Source organism: Chiroxiphia lanceolata, chromosome 6 (genome assembly GCF_009829145.1).
Source record: "Chiroxiphia lanceolata isolate bChiLan1 chromosome 6, bChiLan1.pri, whole genome shotgun sequence".
Taxonomy (NCBI): Eukaryota; Metazoa; Chordata; class Aves; order Passeriformes; family Pipridae; genus Chiroxiphia; species Chiroxiphia lanceolata.
The window spans coordinates 30,518,686-30,538,056 of NC_045642.1; the positions used below are offsets into that span (position 1 = coordinate 30,518,686).

General features: G+C 42.3%; 1 protein-coding gene across 5 annotated transcripts in view; it reads left to right on the forward strand.

The window, feature by feature from the left end:
- ACTN1 (actinin alpha 1) overlaps positions 1-19,371 on the forward strand; it is an 88,069-nt gene that overhangs the window by 52,420 nt on the left and 16,278 nt on the right. For 3 of the 5 annotated variants that reach the window (XM_032690803.1, XM_032690799.1, XM_032690801.1), the window contains exons 4-9: positions 1,822-1,908; positions 2,502-2,589; positions 3,539-3,617; positions 9,572-9,653; positions 11,284-11,369; positions 18,199-18,291. In XM_032690803.1, the coding sequence (XP_032546694.1) occupies positions 1,822-1,908; positions 2,502-2,589; positions 3,539-3,617; positions 9,572-9,653; positions 11,284-11,369; positions 18,199-18,291 (515 nt within the window). Of the gene's footprint in view, positions 1-1,821; positions 1,909-2,501; positions 2,590-3,538; positions 3,618-9,571; positions 9,654-11,283; positions 11,370-12,699; positions 12,786-18,198; positions 18,292-19,371 lie in introns of all 5 variants that reach the window. The other 2 variants (XM_032690800.1, XM_032690802.1) reach the window with 1 other exon arrangement.

Sequence of the window (19,371 nt, forward strand, 5' to 3'; positions counted from 1 at the left end):
GAAAACTGTCAACAGGCCAGCGTAGTTTTTTCATGCCAGCAACAGTAACTGTAGTTCTTTTGTACTGCAGTGAAAAGTTGTTGGCTGTTTAATTCTGGGCAAACTGATGCCCCACCAAGGTATGTATGTGTACTCTGAAGTGCAGAAAGGAGCAAACACAGGGGTTTACTGGTGTAAAACAAGGCGGCATGTCTTGTTTTCTATCTTTTACATCTGTAAATCCCTAATGGAGGTTTATGTCAAAGGACAATGGAGCTTATCATTCTAATTTACACTGTAAGTTGTGTGACATGTATCAGTAAGTCACAAGCTTTCAGGAATTTGGACCAGGTGGACATGGTACCTAAAAAGATGTGTTTGGGGTGTGTGCTGCTTGTCTGTTGGTTTTGAATACAATGAGACTCACATTTTGAGGTTTTTTCATAAGAAGAAAATGGGTATTTTTAACAGCTTAAAAGGAAAAATTCAAATATTGTTTCTTTTGTGTCAGGATCCAGACAGGTGGCAGTTGCCTATACTGCAACTTCCTACTTGTCCCAGAACACAATTTGTTGCTGCTGGGCAGCTTTATGGAAGCAGTGGCACAGAGGTGTTTACAGGAGTACAAAAGGTTTCTGACAGCCTTCTCGGGACTTGAATTATTCTACCTTCAAAGAGTGGGTTAATTCTTACCATTTTCTTGCTGAAAATACTCTTAACTTGTCAGTTATTTGAGAAAGGTCCTGCAATGCAGGAACCTGCTAGAGAATGAGTAGGAGGAGGCAGCTCAGCTAGTTTCACTATCCAAGAATGTGAAGGCTGTAAATTCTGCAACGTGTGTATATATATCTCTCTATGAAATTTTTATAGATGCTGAGTATCAGCACTTAAGACCCATCTGCTCACTGTTTGGACTGTTTGGCTCTAGTCTATACATGGTGGAAGCCCCTTTCTGGGCCAGCATTGGCCCAAATGCCTCCCACCAGGACCTTGATCCCCATCCTAAACAGACTCTACCTCACACACGCAAGCAGTCACCTTGTAAAAGCTCCAAGTTTTCGACCCTTGATCATTTCTATTGTGGAGTCCAGTGAGCAATAAATCACAATCTGCTTAACATCATAGTTTGTTATGGTCTGTGCAGACTGGTCAGCAGGAGTCTTTGCTTCCACTTCCAGCAGGATGCATATACTTTGAGAAATGCTCTGTTGTGTCTTTGGCAGTTATAAGACTGAAAGAAGTCCTATACAGGCAGTCTGATGTATTTAGGCTTGTTTGAAATGGCAAATGTTTAGGCTTGCTTGAAATTAAAATATTGATGTTACATGGTTTTCTTAGTGGTATCTTGTTCACAGGACAAAACTAGCTGTCAGAGCTCATCTGCACTGGGAAGTCTTACTGGTTCTTCTGGTATAATTATGCTTGAGCAGTTATATAGGTGACTTGGAGTAGACATAGGAGAGTAAGAGAAGGAAGGCTTTTTTTTTTCCCCTCAGTTTGGCTTCTATGACTTCCAAGGGATTGCAATTAAACCTGAACGAGGTGTTTTTAGGCCCCTGTGGGAAATTACACTGATCTAAATTGGTCCTTATTCCTGATCTTTGGGATCATTTGTGTCTGTTTTATTCTCAGTATTATACTGCAAGAGAACCAGTCTGAGTACTGGGTACTGAGCTGTACCAGCAGAACATCTGGGAAGGCAAGGAAAAACAGTTTTTAGCAGGAATACCAGTTCTCCCATCTGCAAAAAGAAATGCTCCCCAATGCTCCTGTTTTACAAGGATTTGTATTTGCAGCTTGATGTCTTCTATTTCTTCTCTTTCTACCTTTTTTTTCCCATAGAAATTGTGGATGGCAATGTTAAAATGACCCTTGGAATGATCTGGACCATCATCCTTCGTTTTGCCATTCAGGATATCTCAGTTGAAGGTAAATTTTAGTTCTTTCCAGCCAGTGTTCAATAATGAACAACTAAATGGCTTTGCTACTTAAAAGGCCCAAAATGTGCTCTTAAGTGAGTCACTGAAAGATTCTAGGAAGCTACCCTTCCCACGCTGCCTTGTCATCTCAGTGACATTTATGGCCAGGTTCAGGTATACTGAGAAGAGTTTTTCACATCCTTCTCTTATAAGAGATTTCAAGGGTAGCTCAAAAGGATGGCTAAGCCTGAAAACCAACTTTAACGTTGGAATCTGTTGGATTTCTTGCAGGCTGATTCAGGCACTAGCACTGAAAATGGACCTATCTCATACAAGTCCTACAAGACTCTCTGGTCTCAAAAGGCTATCTCCATATTACTGAAACTCATTAAGAAAATAATAGTAACAAAGCTATCCTAGTAGACTCTTCCAAACAAGAAATTTTCTGACAAGTGAAATTTTCTGACAAGTGAAATTGAATAAAGCACAATTCAGTGCAGTCTCTACCAAAGAGAAGTTGATGATTGTTTTCTAGCATATGCTCCAGAGGCTCCTGTTTTCTAAGAAAATGAGTTCATTGCTGTGTTTTCTTTATTTCACCAGAAACATCTGCTAAAGAAGGACTTTTGTTATGGTGTCAGAGGAAGACAGCCCCCTACAAAAATGTAAACATCCAGAACTTCCATATCAGGTGAGTCACAAGCAAGAACTTAGCTTTACAATCTCTATTATTTTCCTATATCTCTCAGTATATTCAACAGTGTTCTTGACAGACCTCCCAAGGCAATGCATATGTGCATTACATAGTAACAGTGTAGTCCAGAGAGATGCCTAGGAAGTTAAAGGCAGAGATTCTAAGAGGATCCAAGTACCTATATCCCGATTCCTCATTCTGGTTACTATTGCTGCTTTCATTAAGTTCTTCAGACCATTGGGTCCTCTGAGAGCAGTGTATGTGCTGTGGGCTAAGTAAGAGAGTGTTTGCACTGTGAAAACTCAAAACACCTTAGGAACCAAGAAAAAAGGACTGCACCCAGAGTTTTTGTAGTATGGGAGAGTTGGGAAGGCGTAAGAGGTTTTCTTGCTCTGGTCTTTAGTATTTCCAAACTGGCAGATGTTCCAGTGAAGATTCTGCATAATAGTGCTTTTCCAGCACATCTTGAAGAGTTGAATATATATGAATCATATAAATGTAAAGCACTTTTAAGAGCTTAACTGCCATCCATGCTAGCCAGTACTGTAGTGGAGATAGCTGTGGACATTTGCCCTTTCCCTAAGGAATGCATTTATTCCTTCTTTAGGGCTTGTGTCTACACCTTTTTTCAACCCTGAGCTCTATACCTGTCCTCCCATGCTCCACAAGATATGCACAGAGATTTCAGCACAGAGAACTGCCAAAAAGGAGGTGGCAATTCAATGGGCAAGTCCTAATCACAGTGGATTTTTGTAGGGACTGAAAGGAATCTTTGTTGTAGTCTCATGCACATACAAGACAATCCCTCCTTCCCAGCACTTACAGAAGCACTGTTAGTTAGAAACTAAACCAGAATTAGTTGTCCCAATGCCTTCCCTCATGCTCATCACTGTGTGTCTCCCTGGCTGAGCAGTGTTCATTGTTCTCTCTTCTGTCTCTCTTGTAGTTGGAAGGATGGCCTTGGTTTTTGTGCTTTAATTCATAGACACCGTCCAGAGCTCATTGACTACGGGAAGCTACGAAAGGTACAACTCAATTTGTTTGTCAGAACAGATGCTTGGCTCCTTGGAAGTAAAGAGGGAGAAGAATTAGCTTGATAAACATAATTGGAGAATTTCAGCACAAGCTGGCAGTTGAAGGACTGGGGGGGGGGAGGAAGGAGGATGAATCAGTACATTCAGGCTTCTTAGTGAAGCATGAACTTAATGAGCTTCCTGCTTGACTTTCCCTGCTTTCAGACTGCCTTGTGTGAGACACACATGCCCCAATCCCAGCTGATGAGCAAAAGCTGGCAAACTCAGTAACACCAAGTGTGAGACTAGTTCTGTGCTAATGTCACAGACTAGTGAATCAAATCAGACTTAAAATTTCTGTGGCCAGTTGGATAGAAACCAGTTACCTGTGTTCAAGTGCAATAGCTCATTGAAGAGTTTGTGTTCCCTCACTGGACACTTATCACATGCTTCCAGCTTAGCACTGAGTCATCTTTAGTAGTAGGCTTCTCCTAGCATGTAGGTACCAGGTGCCAGAAATACATTTGTCACAAAACTCAATTTTACTTTAAAATTGCCCCTGGTAACATGATATCAAGCTGCTCCAAAGTTTGCTTCCAGTGTTTTTTGGAGACAAGATTGTTAAGTGGATGATGAGAATAACCGTTCAGTGGTTTGTGCTTCTAGCAGTGTCTTGACCCAGCAATGCAATGGAAGATCAAACTGGATTCTTATCCTGCAATATGCTGAGATCCAGTTGCACTGTATCTGTGTGCACGTGGAATGAAATGTCACCAAGAGCATAATTCATGTGTCGTTACTGGGTTAACACTAAAAGTTTGTCCATCAGATCTCATGGGCTGGGTGTTATAAATGCGTACGTGTTAGCTAGAGAAATAAACGTAGAAGCCCATCACCAGTAGATCTGGGCTCTTTGATCACTGTGCGAATAGACAAAATGTAAATGACCTAATCAAATTAGCTGCATCCTTGAGGCAATGAATTGTACAATGCCTGATCTGCTTTTCAATAACCTTTTAGATCTTTACTCTCTTGCAGAGTAGTTAATTATATTATCTGATCAGTTTTAGTGTCTGAAGTCAGCATATGGTGAATAAATAGGGGGGTGGGGTGGACTGTACCTGTTTACATAAACAACAGCAATAAAAAAAGGAATTATTAGAGTGACATTTTCAGTGCCCAATATTGGGAAAATAAAGCAGCTAAGCAATGTGTGTCTGACAAGCCCAGCCAGCTAAATGCTACGGTGCTCTCTGTTATCAAAAAAAGCCCTAAGCCAAACCCAAGCGAAAACAGAGTAAAGGAAAGTGAGTTAGTTGGTGTTATTACTTGCAGGTTTTCTAAGGTGAAAGGTAGAGAGATTGTTCTAACCAAATTTAATGTATGTGGGAAGAGATTTCTCCTACTTAGAGTAGGGTTAAAGGAAACCACCATCTTTTGATCTCTGCTTGCTTTTGATCCCATCCTTCATCAGGTTCCCTCTGCCTTCCTGGAGTCTTCTCACTCTTTCTGTATCATTTTTATTGTTGTTCTGCCTCAATTACTCCAAAGGCACGAGATTAAATGTATGTTAGAGAACTCTACAACAGCTGAAATCTTGAGCAAATAGCTGGGAAGAACTTAGCTCAAAGCGTAGCCTTTAGTTCTGGCAATTTGTGTGTGCTGAAGGGAAGTTGCCTTTTTTATGCTAGATCTTTGAAAAGCATTTGTGGAATGTATAAACATGGAAAAGGCTGCTGAGAATCAGCCATTACAGTGGGTGGTAGATTAGAGATCCACCTCAAGTTCTTTTCCAACTCTAGGGAGCAATTATTGGCATCTCAATTGCGCCTTTGGCAATGCTATGTGTGTTTCTGTGTACACACACACACACACAGGTACAAGATAGATGAAATCGGTCCAACCTGCTCACAGTTCTGCATTTTACCTCCTGTCTGGGCAGTGTTCTTTTGCAGTTTTAGTGTTTTCTGCTCTTTCACAGAAGCTGTGTCTATGCTACCAACCCTGTATTGGCAGTGTATGCCTGCAAAAGGTAGCCAATGGAGTAGCTCCATGTCTTCCCAAAATTTAGCCACTTATTCTGTCAGCATTGTTTTGTATTGAGTTTGTTCCTAGCTATTTTTCCTAGTCTAGCTATATTAGCAGAACAAGCACAATTCTTTTCTGCATATGTGCACTGCCTAGGTAAAGTTACTTGTATGGTCCAGGACTCAAAATAAAAGGTGCAAGTCCACCACAGCTTATTTAGTTAGTTTCAATTCAGTGCAGGTCTGTCTGCTGTTGTTCAGCTCATTGTAGATAAGGTCTCAGGATTCAGCTCATGGTTTGCCAAGTGAGGGGTATGCAGAAGATGGGATTTCCCTTCCTCATTTTACCCCTGACTGTAGCTCAACCATGAGCTGTATCTTAGATATTTTATCAAGTATAATGACTGACTGATGGCTCTGACACCTCCTCATATACCACAGTCTGCTTAGAACAGTGTACTGCTGTGTTGTATGCATTTATTACAAATCTTCCTGAAAACATGAGGTTTGGATTTCTTTCCTAGTGTCTTCAAATCTAGCAGATATAGTAAGTGCTTGCTCTCTCTCGATTTTCCTCCCCCTCCATCTCCTTTCCTGATTGCTAGGTAATAGAAGATGTTTTTTATGTCACACTGCAATAATTGCCATAGCAACCTTGTGTGCTGCAAGGATTTGGAAATAACTGGAGGAAGAGTGAAGAGTCCCTGTGTCAGTTAGGGTTGTGGCGAAAAATGAAGACCTGTGATAGTCTTTAGTCAGCAAAAGCAGAGAATGTGCTAGGTTGGCATCTGTTTAGGGCAGGTTTGCTGTCTGCCACCATTGAAACAAAGTAATTCCTCCATGGTAAAACTGCACATTTCCTCGTGGCTAGCCCAGCTGGAGCCTGGCAAGTTACTGTTCCTATTTGTGCTTCTGCCATTGCTATGGTCATGTAAATGAAATGACAACCAAGGCACCTCTGCAGAACCTCATCTGGGTCAGTGCCCTTTTAGGTGGGTGTGTGTTTCAGCTGTGGAAGGAATTAGGGGGCAGGTGACTTGGCCTTTGGGTCCCTAAAGTGTGCCTGCAGCCATGGTGCTGCAGTGCAAGGCTTGGAGCTGCCTGACCGGTCTTTATTGTTTTATCCCTTTTTATCGCTGTCAACTGAAACAGGTGATTTGAAATAAGGATTAGCTGTTGTTCAATGGGAACTGACAGTGGTGGAGTCTGGAGGAATTTCATAGGACTTAAGACCCTGTTGTAGTCTTGGAGAAGCCCTGGGGAAACTGTCACTTGCATGAAAAAGTATCACTTTTGTGATGAGCAGCTCTACTGTCCTTGAGGGGTGAAGCTTTTCCTACAGGGAACAGGGTCTTACTTGGGTTTAGCTCTCTGCTTGTCTCAGAGCTAGTCTTGGACTTAGATAGCTTACTTTAAGTATTGCAATCTTTAGTTTCATTCCCCAAGAGACATTGTGATCACACGTCTTTCTTGCATATGAAGTAGAAATGTGCTGGCTTTATCTAGGTGAGTCTCCACTTTCCCACATGTTAAGACTTCCAGCCCTTCCTTTGGGACTGCCTAAGCCCAGTAAGTTTTCCCATCAGGAAACCTCTCCCAGCTTCCAGCTTAAAATTTCTTTTTAACGTTTGGCAACATTACTCCTAGTGTTGTTACTTGCAAACTGATAGGAAAGCTGTCTGCAGTGAGTTTGCTCCTCCCTTTCCTCCAAGAGAGGCTGACAGATCTCCAGGCATCTCATTCAGATGGGTCTGTGCTAAGGAAGGATTTGTGTTAATACTAAACAGTCTATAAGGATGTTAGCAACCCCATGGTTGTCATGGTCAGCATAGGTTGAAATTTGTTACACAGTGGTGACATTTTGACACACGTAGAAAATGGCACCTGGGCTAGGGGGAAGACTGTCAAGGGAGCTGCCACTTGGTATTTCTGGATGCTCCTGCACTTGAGTGAAAGAAATGCTGTTAATTTTTCTTCCTAAATGGAGGACCTGTCTACACAGAGTGAACAAGCTATGTTATATATCAGCTAGTCTCACCTCCTCAAATAGGGCTTTTGGTTACACTTTGGCTCCACAGCAGGCACAGAAGACAAGCAGGTTGAAGTTGAAATGGTACCAGCCTCTAATTCCATGGCATAGGGTGGTTCCTTGTGGCTGGTGGATAGTAAAAATCCAATGCCTGTACCAGTGCTAAGCTCCAAAGAGGTGGATATAGATATATCTGATGTAGTCATCATTGAAGTGTATTATATAGCAATAAAGTACTGTTTGAGACTGTTACCGTGTGTGATAGCTGCTGGCTTCATCACAGCATGCCTGTGTAACATTTCCTTGCTTAATATTGATTTGTTCCAGTGGACTAAATACAGATCACTGGTCACATCTGTTTTCATGGCCTCTGTGTGTGACTTACTGTTGTAGGTGAAACAATGCTCTCTACTGAAGATATTAACCTGAAGGAATATGATGCTGATATGGAATGCCAGCTTAATAAATGCATTGATTCCTACGAAAATGCTGTAGGAAATTGCTTTTCGGAACAGCTCAGTTTCCTAGCTCATGAAGGCTGTCATCTGAGGACTACATAATGGCCAGTGCCATAAAGGAAGTTTTATACATGCCCATACCCTGTCTGCCCAAGCCTGCCTAGCTTCATCTTTCCTGCTGGGTGGATTCAAAGGAAACTGTCTGTTGATTAGAGTTCAGGCACAGCTTAATCTTCCAAGTCAATGCAATAAGCAAAGGCACATGATCTCAAATAGAAAATAAACAGAACGTGGATGCCACTCTAGAAGAAGGCAAAATAATTATACTTATTATTTCCTAATTTTTTATGTGGTCTCAGTGTAAATGGCACAAATGACAATATGGAGAGTACCACCCCATCTTTCCTCTCTGCCAAAAGACACCAAAAAAGGTGTCTAAACATTAGCAGTTTGCGCACAACTTTTCATCCAGCAGAAGCCACATGTTTCAACAGTAGAAATTGATATTTCAAATGTTATTTGTCACCCATGAAGTGGATTGATCCTTCAAAATAATTCAGGAATATATTAGGAATATATTATTCAGGAATATAGGAACAGGCTTGTATGAGGATCTCATATGGGTTGGCAGGTGTCTTATTGCTGATTATGTTTGAATACTGGAAACAATTTGCAGAGCTCTTTCATTTCCGTGTTTCATGTTCTCTTGTGTTGCTCTTTAAAATCTACTTACCTTTGTGATATTACTCATGATCATAAGTCACATTTAACTGTGTTTAGGATTTGATTACTGTGTATTGATGTCTGTATCTGAAGTGTACCCTGCCATAGTAGAAGGTTTATATAGAGAGGAATAGAAGTGTACTAAGGAAATTACAAGTCCTGTGCAGGAGGAAAAACAATACCCAAGGCAAAATGGGTACTTTTAAATGTATTTATTTTGTAGAGATTTGTTAAAACATTTCTCTTCCTCCCACTCAAGTGGTGTTCAACAAACTGTGTGCTAGCTAAGGACAGAACCCGTTGCAGATGTTGCGTTACTATTTTAGTATTGCTTAGATGTTTTAACAGATATACTACTCTGCAGTTCTTTAAAATGGAAGTTGCAAGCCTAATATAAACATGAGATGTAAATGTGAGATATGGTCTCATCATTTACTGTCAGTATGATGTGAAGCTAATTTTACTTCAAACTATGTTCGAAACAAAATGTATTATTCCTTCTTGTTGTAAGTACATAGACTGTATGTTAATTATCCTGTCATGAATCTCCAGGCTCTGCTTTCAAAAGAAAACTAATTATTTCATCCTGCTACATGAGGCTTCACACATAATTTTGTCTGGACAGCACAGTTACCTCAACCAAACCAAGCATAATAGCTCTTTTTGAGAGAAACACTGTATACCTTCTTATAAGTTGATGCTGATGCTCTGCTTCTGTTTCTTTCCCAGGATGATCCTCTCACTAATCTAAACACAGCTTTTGATGTGGCTGAGAAATATCTGGATATTCCCAAGATGCTGGATGCGGAAGGTAAAGTAGAACCCAATGGCTTTTAACTTGCTTTTCTCAAGAAATTTTCCACTCTTCTAGGTGGACTTCTTTTGTATGAGAATTCAGTAACCTCTGAATGCTCCCTCCATGACCATGTAGTAAATGTGTAGGGAAAAAACTACTATGGAATAGTGAGTCACATGTTCTGCTTCCCTCTTCCTCCTATGCCACTCAGTCTTTCGAGTCTGGCATGGAGATCTGAACATGGGGTTGACGTGCTAGGCAGAGATGAGTAACACCTGGCTATATAGTCTGCTGACTGAAGAATCAGGCCAAATAAGGAGTTAATGTATGGTGTAGGACTGTGTTCTTTTTGCTCCAGATTTTTTTTTCTGGGCTCTTTCTGACATTACTGGTGCTCTTCCTTTTGAGGGCATGATGATATTATTATTATTATTATTATTATTATTATTATTATTATTATTACTATTACTATTACTATTACTATTACTATTATTACTATTATTAAACTGCTTCTTTTTGACTACTCAGAAGTGTTTGGCATGAAAATCCGTCACTGACTAGGTCTGGAGACCAAGGCAGGGTTCCATGTTGTTCAGAGATGCTTTTCCTACGGATTATGACTGCTTCCCTGGGCCACTGGGACAGCAAGGATTACTTTTCATAGCCTTGTCAGGACCAGCTTGGCAGTAGATTTTGAAGATTGTAACTCTGGAGTACAAACAACGGACTGAAATAGTTCACTGGTTGTTGGCTGTTTGCCTAAAGCCGTCTTGGGTTGGACAGGAGAAGCAGTTAAAGGCTTTTGTGAAATAAAGGAGTGAGAGGAGCAAAGAGAAAAGGTGGGAATAACACAGCCAAACCTAGTGAACCTATATTTCAGTAACTAGGATGTTCGTATTTGTAGGTAGTACTTCCCATCCCTAGAGATGAGTCTTGCTTTCCATCAGGCTGAGGTAAAAAAAAAATCATGAGGATTCCAGAGTAGATTCAGATGTTTCCTTGCTATTCTGTAGGAAATAAAGTCACCTCCAAAATAAGTAGATCTCAGCAAAACTAGCAGTGATGAAGAAGGACCCTGACAGGAGCTCTCATTGCTCTTTACTGATCACTCTACTTCCTCATGGAGTCCAGCTAATGTGCATACATCCACACCATTAATTCTGATCTCTGGAGGTGTTGGGTTTCCCCTGAAACTAATGAAAGGACCATTTGAAATTCAAGCTGTCATTGTATTGAAATGGATGTCGGGAGCATGGAAAGGAAGGGAGAAAGGATCTTTCCCAAAGAACAGAACTGCATGGAAGAGTTGCAGTTTAATATGTTTATAAAAATCATGTCAACCTGCAGCCAGTTTGGATTAATTCAATCCACCATTCACAGTAATGTTCTTGGAACAGGGAAGTGCTGTGACACAAGACATGCTGACATACGGCTGCATTAGCCTGGCCAGACTGGAAGAAATTCTATCATAAGGGAGGGGAACCAGAAAGGTGATCCTGGATTCTGGGGAAAGCTGGGAAGCCCTGTGGAGTTGCTATGACAAGCATATACCCCAGCAGGCCTCCTGGACAGTTGTGGTTCTACCTCTCCTTTGATTTCCTCCCATCAGCTGATTATACTCTTAACGTGAGGTTTTTTTTGACAGACATTGTTGGAACTGCCCGTCCTGATGAGAAAGCCATCATGACCTATGTTTCTAGCTTCTACCACGCCTTCTCAGGAGCCCAGAAGGTATCGCAGGATCCCAAGCTCCCTCCACAGAGCACACCTGGTGCCGTTGCTAATGTCCAAACCTTTTTTTCTTTCTCTCTCCTCTCTAGCTACGGGCATCTTTATTATTATGTTCTTGGTAGAGTTGGCTGTTGGTTCAAAGTGGTGCCCCAGATATAATACATGGGGCAGGGGAGCCAGGATTTCCATTGTTCTGTAGTCAGCAGTACTTCCAGTGACACTTAGGTATGCCACACTTTGGCATGCACACAAATTTAAGGCAATGGGGAGCTATGCCTTGTCCATTTGCTTTATGAACCACTGTCCTAGTGGCCAAGAACCTGTAGCTCCTGTTTCTGGTAAAACTGAGCTAGGATGCTTGGTTTCACAAAGGTGGAGACCACCACATAGATGCTTTGCCCAGCAGGAAACTGCAGCCTGCCCCCACGGGAAACAATACAGATACTTATTCACTTTTTTTTTCTTTTCTGAAGATGGAGAAACAGAGCTGACTTAGTGGTTTTATGATGGGTTTAATGAATACCCAAAGCTTTATCTTTTGCCTTACATATGCTGAAGGTTCCCGCACCCTTGCTTCAAGGTCTGAACCTGCTGTTTTCTCAAGTTGTGCCATAAATTCAGTCCCAGTTCACCTGGGGCTGACAAAGCATGTCTAACGAGTACATCCATGGTGATTTTGCAAACAGAGAATTGCTTATCATGATGGAGATGCCTGGGTTTTTTCATTTGTTTTTTTTCCTCTTTTCTCACCCACTGTGTTGGAAATTGGGCAGTTAAGTCCTTGCTGCTTCTGTCTTAGCCCTTTTCCTATTGGTAATGGAATCACTTCAGAAAAACAGTTTGTGGGTGAAACCTTGTACACATCTCTTGCCAAAACCAAGCAACCGCCTGTACTTGAGTGCCTTAGGAACAGGCAGTGCGCGTCAGCAGAGCAGATACTGTGTAGGAAGTGCACTGTGTAGGAAGGCTCTGATCTCCAGCTCCTCGGAATACAGAAGGGCCTTGAGCGTGGGCGTTCAGACCTCCAAACAACCTGTTTGCGTCCTTGGGCCAGACCACAGCTGTGAAGGTGCAGAGCCCAGATCCCCATCTCAGGATCCCCCTGGATTGGGGGGGAAGGAAGGGGTGCCGCTTTGAGCCACAAGCCAACACTGCTAGCCATCTTCTGATCCGAATTCCCAGCTCTCCGCATGGAAATCTGTTTGGCCTGTCCTGCAATGCATGATGGGAAGTTTTCTCCCCCTCTCTCACGCCACCCATGATTGTTTTGTTTTATCCTATGTGCTGCTTCTTACTTTATCCTTTCAACCTCTTTTCCTTCTCTGCACAGATATTATAGGCACGCTAAGGCCGGATGAGAAGGCCATAATGACCTATGTCTCATGTTACTACCACGCCTTCTCAGGGGCACAGAAGGTGAGACTTTACTGCTAACAACCCCTCCCCTCACCCTGCCCTGCCCACTGCTCCTCTCCACTGAGGAATGCGCCAGACCCCCTGTCTGCCCCAGGGCATTTGCAGGGAAGCCCAATGCATCCAGGTATGCACTTGGATGTGCCATCCGTAGTCTTGTTAGAGAAGTGATGTAAATGTCCTTTCAGACAGACTTGAGCTGCTCCTTCCCTCCAGTTTCAAACCCCAGCAGAGGAGAAAGCATTTAGTAAAGCTGACATTGAAAAATGAATGCATGTCTGCTCTGACAGAGGCAGTACCCTTTCAGTAACCAGTGGGCATTGTCTTGGCCAGGCAGTGTGCATCCAAAAGTATCACAATCAAATCCACCCACTCCAGGAAATGACAGCCTATTCTTGGGCTGCCATCCTGCCTTCCACACCCAGCCTCCACTAGGTCTTTTCCTAGGCTGAATCATCTGTGAGCTGGTTATGTAGCGCTTTTGTGCTCCAGCCACAAAGTTCATTTCTACCAGGTCTTGAGCTTTCCCAGACTCACATGCTTTTCCATTCCTTGTTTCTCCCTGGTCATTCTCCTATTTCCCAAACCACTTGTATGTTATATTTCTCTTTCCTCTACCTTGCCCATTTCTATAGCTTCAGGCCTTCCTTCCTTCTTCTGCTTCCTCTTTACTCCAAAGTCTCTTTGCCTGACATCAAGACACTGGGAACCTAATAGTCACAGATCTCCCTCAGGCAAACTTCCTCCAAAATGGCAGTTTTCCTGCAATCCTTTGAATGGGAGAAAAAGGTCCATCCTTTCCTCCCATATCATAGCCTGCCTGGGCTACAGCCTTTCCACAAGATTACTGATAATTTCAGATTATAGGCTTTGGAACAATAAAATCCAAAGCCCAAGACTACATTCTTCATGTTATGAATATAATTAAAATCTCACTGTTTCCCCCAGCCACAACTTCTTTCTCTCATTAGGCCTTTTCTATTTGAGACACAGTCCTTGTGTAGCCCAGCTTGAGGGCTAACCTGATTCCTAGAAGATTCTATCTCTTTTGTACCAAGCAGTGCTGATGGTCCCAATGTTGCTGCAGATACCATGGTGGTGCTGGCTTTCAGAAGGCAAATGCAGGTAGTAGGTTCCAAGGAGCAGCTCTTTAGTTCAAGCTTTTTGTTCTCTGCCCAGTTTCATATAAACTACATGATGCTGTCTTGCTTCCAAGGAACTGGTAATATGACCCAGTGCAGTGCAGTAGACTTGCCTGTTTGGCATAATTTGTGTAGTCATGACTTTTCTGCTAGGATACTGCTTTGTGATCCTGTGGTTTTTTGTTCAAAACATTTAAGACCAGTCTGCAAGCTCCAGCCAGCTGATACCTGCCCAGGAAGACTGTAGTCTCAGAACTCATGCCAGCCTGATGATGAGACCTGCTATTTGCTAGGTGCCCCTGAGGGACAGCTCCATGCTGTCTGCTTAACCTGAGGAACTCCAGATTGAGGAAACAGCAAACCACAATATGAGGAGGGTTGTAGCCTGCTGCAGGACCAGCTGTGCCCCTCACCAATCCCTTCCTCTTCTCTCTGAACCTGTTCCATGATTTGGAAACCTGTTCAGCAGCAATTTCATCAGCAATTTAGGTGAATGCTAGGTCTTCTGGGATAACTGAAAACAACCCCTTACTTGCCTCAGGACCTGAACCAGGTAGCTGGGGCAAGAACTAGAGATGAAGCTTCTTAGTTATTGAAGTTTCAATCCCATGTAGTCAAACTGCTTACAGGGAAGATTTAATAATTTATTAATTTTTTAGCAGTCCTGATGGGCCAGCAACTCAACTGTCCTGTGGCAGGAGGGGCACAGCTCCTTTTTGGAGCTACCCTAGGTGTACATTAGCCAGCTGATAAGTGACGGAAATTCAAACCCCCAGGCAAATGCAAAGTGATTACTGAGTACAAGCCCCAGCCCAGATATTACTGTTGCTGCCCTCATGCACAATTAGGTGACTTACTGTGATATCACTCCATTTATCATCCAGATTTTTCATTACTGTCACCAGTCCTGAAGGGGAAGTCCCATGAACCGCTTTCTGCTTCTTTCACTCTCTTATACTGAGCCTTTGAAGGTACAGGGTCCTCAGCCTGACGTGTGTGTAGATGGCTGCTTTTTCTCTGTGCCATTTTTTTATATATATATATTTGTAGGTATACTTGCTTTGGTTGGTTTGCTTGTTTTCTAACCGCTTCTGATTTTCATACTAAATGCATGCAACTACTGTTTGGCTTAATATTTTGTAAACTTGATTTCTGGGGTGAAAATTTCTAACTAATGTTTTACCATTTTATTAAGAGATTGTGTTTGGTGTACAGTATTCTGGAGTGGTCCTCTGAGACCAGAAGACAGCAGCAGGCAAGCATCTTCCCCTGAGGCCAGAGGATAGCGACAGGCAGGCATCCCTACATAGTGCACTGTGGGAATGTCTTCCTTTATGATCCGCTTCAGCAGAAAGATTTGGATCCATGAACTAGAGAGATGGCAAACTCCACTCTTATCCTAAGCAGTTCAAGTTATGGTTGAGAAGTACAGAAAAGACAAAAGTCAGATATATTACTGCTATTTTGGCTATTCAGTTTTCCATTTTGATTCCATCAGACAGCACATGCATATGCACAGCAGAGTGGTTTCAAGCAGAACGTCCTGGACTTGCCCTCCCCAAAGTCATTGAGTGCAAGTAGTATAATGTATCACCACAATGCTGCATTGAAGCTGATGAACTCACACAGGTTCTCTGAGAATACAGGTATGCAGCTTCCGGACCCCAGGATGCTGCATCTTCTCAGTGCTCCTTCCATCCTTGTGAACATCCTGTCTTTTTTTGGAGCCAGCATGAGCATCCTAAATGCAGTTGCCTTTAGCAGTGCGGGGAAACCAAAAATGGCTTTTTCAGCTCCACTAATGAAGCTGTAGGGGGAGCTGCCTTGGCCTCATGTAAACATCTTGTTGTGTCACTCTTCTTTTACCTAAAAGTGTTTTACTTCAGTTTTGAGGTTGTCATCACCACAGATTAGCTCATTAGCAGCAGTGTGGGGTGTATTGGAGAAGGTTACCTGAAAGCACTGGAATTCTTTTGTCCTACCTTGCTCAAAACAAGTCAGTGTATTGTGTTGCTTGTGACATTAACGGTGATAGTGGCCACAGAGCCTTTCCTGTGGCTGTAGCAACAGCACACTATTGCATAGAGCAGTAATAAGAGTAGGCAAGAATCATAGGGAGGCAAGTACTGGTAGGGGAGAGAAAGCCCCTACATTTCTGTTATTAGGATAATACAAATAATGTCATAACTGCTGACATTCTTAGGGTCTTTGTGTTTGGACAGTTGTTCAACACACATATATAGACACACATATTTAAACTTGGGCAGCTGGAGAAAATCTGTCGTCAGATACATGTAAATATGCCTCAGCAAAAAGGGTCCTGCCTGCACAGCTGGCTGCTGCTGCAGGGAGCCCATGGGGTGTAAAAACAAGAAAGCTAAGAGTTTGCAGTGAACACCTCTCCTGGAGTGATTGAGATAAATATTTTGTACTCCCAGTTCCCTGCAGCCACCAGGCATATCATGGTAGGGCTCTGGCAGTGTCTTTTTGACATACTGTTTGTTCCCATGTCTATAGTTTTCTCTGGATATCAAAAGCACTCCATCAGAGTACAAACTTTAGTAAAAACAGATCAAAGTACAAGCTTTCTTAAATGTAACCATTGTTTGCACTTTTTGCAATTTTTTTTTTAAGTGAAATTGCTCTTTTTCCTGTACAGGTCTCTCTGATGTGTTTTAAATTAGTTAATATCTGTGTATCTCTTAGCTGGTCCACTTTAGTGAAGGGGCATATGACTGATACTTTTACATCTTCTTACAAATTAATAAGATTGCCATGTCCCCTAGGACCTTAGCAATCCATATATCACTGTACAGCCTATGGTTTTATTGCTATTCTTGCTGCTCCACATCAGCTGCAAAAATTAGAGGATTTTTCTCAAACGTCCTTGGAGATTGAATAAACAGATAATAAAAGGTCTTTTAAAAATAGAAAGAGGTTGAAATTTAGCAGCTCTAAGCTCAGCAAAACTTCTTTGGCGTCAGTCCCAAATGTAGTTTTAAGGCAGGACACAGTGTTCACAACTGGTCTGCTGGCATGTACATACTGGTACATGCTGGCATGTACCCTCTCCTCCTTATTTCTATTTAGCCTCTGTAAGGAGGACTGCTCCATAGGAGTCCTGTAGGTGCCTCTAGCACCTTTCCCAGGCACCAGGGCAACAGCTGTACTGTGGTAAAAGGGTGCTGAGCAATCTCCTGACACCCATCACAGGGGCACGTCCTCCGAGGCTTTGTGGCGTGGCACACACCATGATAACGATAAAGGGAGCTGATAACCACAGGTACAGGCTGTGCAAGGATCAGCCTGCTTGTATGCTCCCCATACCGAACACATGCATGGCACTCCAGGGCAGACCGACTGCTTCTGAGTTCATAGCTGGGATTTTTCTGATCCTTACTTTCCAAATTAATGGTTTAATGTGTTCATATCCCTCAAGAGAATAAAGTTTTGGTCTCAAGGGAAAGAAAGAAAAAAAAAAAAAAAAACAAACCCAAACCTAAATAGGAACAATAGGCTCTTTTTTTGGTGAGACTTGTTTTGGAACAGTAAGCAGAAAGATTACCCAGGAAGGGGGGAAAAAAAATCCTCTTCTCAGCTGGATCATGAGACCTTGACTACATGGTAGGTATCATGTGGCAAGATGCTGGAGGAGGTGGCCCTGTAATGAGTGCCAGAAATACAGGGAAAGCTGGAAGACAGCTCTGTTGGGCAGAATTTAAGGTTAAGAGCAGTATCTACCATTTTATCTTCCAAACAAAATAACAAATTTCCAGAAGTCCAGTCTACAGATAATTCTGTTTAGGTAGATCTTTCCTGGGATAAACATATGGAGACTGTCTCATCAGCTTGACAGCACTCAGTCACTGCAACCAAGTTGCAGCTTGGAATGCTGGTATGAAGAGTGGAGGTGTTGACAGAAACCCCCTGTCTTTGTGGAGAGGCAGCCAGGGGCCCTCTGGTAGAAAGCAAACAACAGGGCCTTCTTGTAGGAGCAGCTTCAGAAAAGGCATAGAAATGTTTTGTTATCCCACAACGTATAGGGTGGAATCAGTAGAGCTGAGAATCTCTAAAGGAATGTATTCACCTGAGAAGGGAAAAATAAATCGTTATAGAAGGTCAGATGGAAAACAAAGAAGTCAGGACAGACAGGTTACTAGAGACAAGGGTAGGAGACTTTACCTGCAGGTACGTAGCAGAAAACTAAGCTGTAAGTTTTGGTTTGTGCTTTTTTTCACAGTTTTCCCTTCTTCTGTTTTTCTTGTCTTTGTCAGGCGGAGACAGCAGCAAATCGTATCTGCAAGGTGCTGGCAGTCAACCAAGAAAATGAACAGCTCATGGAAGACTATGAAAAACTGGCCAGTGATGTAGGTGTTGGTTTCTAGTGGTGGTATGCAGAAAGAAATTGCATTTAATGCTGATAACTAATCTTGGAGAATGCTATTGGCCCATTGCTAGTTTCCCTGGAAAATTATTTTTTGCCCTTCCTACTTGAGAATAATTAAAGATTAAACTTACCTTAAAGGCAAGAGCAATTTACTTTAAAACAGAAAGCTTCCATAGAGCACCTTTGAATTTCTCGGTTTATTAGAAGCAGACACAGAAATGCTAAAATTGAAGGAAAAATCAAGCTGATTTAACTTTCATTCCTCAGGACTGTACAACTTCATTACATGTTTCATACAACTTGTATGCTGATATAGTGTAGAAGTCAGGAATTGGATCAGAGAGAATGGAAGTTAGAGATAACTGGGGAAAGAAATATGCATTTGTTGATAATTGGAAAGAATCTGTGTCAGATACAACCTGGAGGCTGCTTTGGTTAACTGAGAAGGCTGACAGACTGACAGCAGTGAAACTACAGGGAAGACCAAATGTAGACTGGAGTATGTTTGTGGTAGATAAGTAGGGAGGGGAGGAAGGATGACAGAAGGGCAAACATAGCCCATAAGCCTGGTTTCAGCCTCATTTGAAAAGCATAGGGTACTGCTCCACTCACACTACAGACCACCCATTGCATTAGCATTTTGCCAGCTCCCCAGATAGGTTCACTGAGGAGATCTGTTCAAACAGCATCACTGACTTTGAGGAAGCTAGAGTGTGAAAAGTGTAACCAAAGGCAAAAACTTGATTTCTTCTGTCAGATCCTTCTGGAGATAATATGACTTACTATCTTTTAGTTATGCAACAGTCCAGCAAAACTCTGAGGCTTTAGCATAATCTGAGGACATAGTTTTGGTCCTGGTTGTGCAAAAGCTGTGCCTTAAGCATGTTGTATTGGCACTGCTGCAACAAGTGGTACTACTTAGTGTGGAAGGGAATGTGCTGCTCATTAAAGAAAATGTACTTCCAAAAAAGCTGGCAGACTTTTCTTTACAAGCCCTGCTAGTGGCAGAATCTTTCCAACAGCGAACATAAAAGTAAATGGTCTCTAATGAAATCAGAGC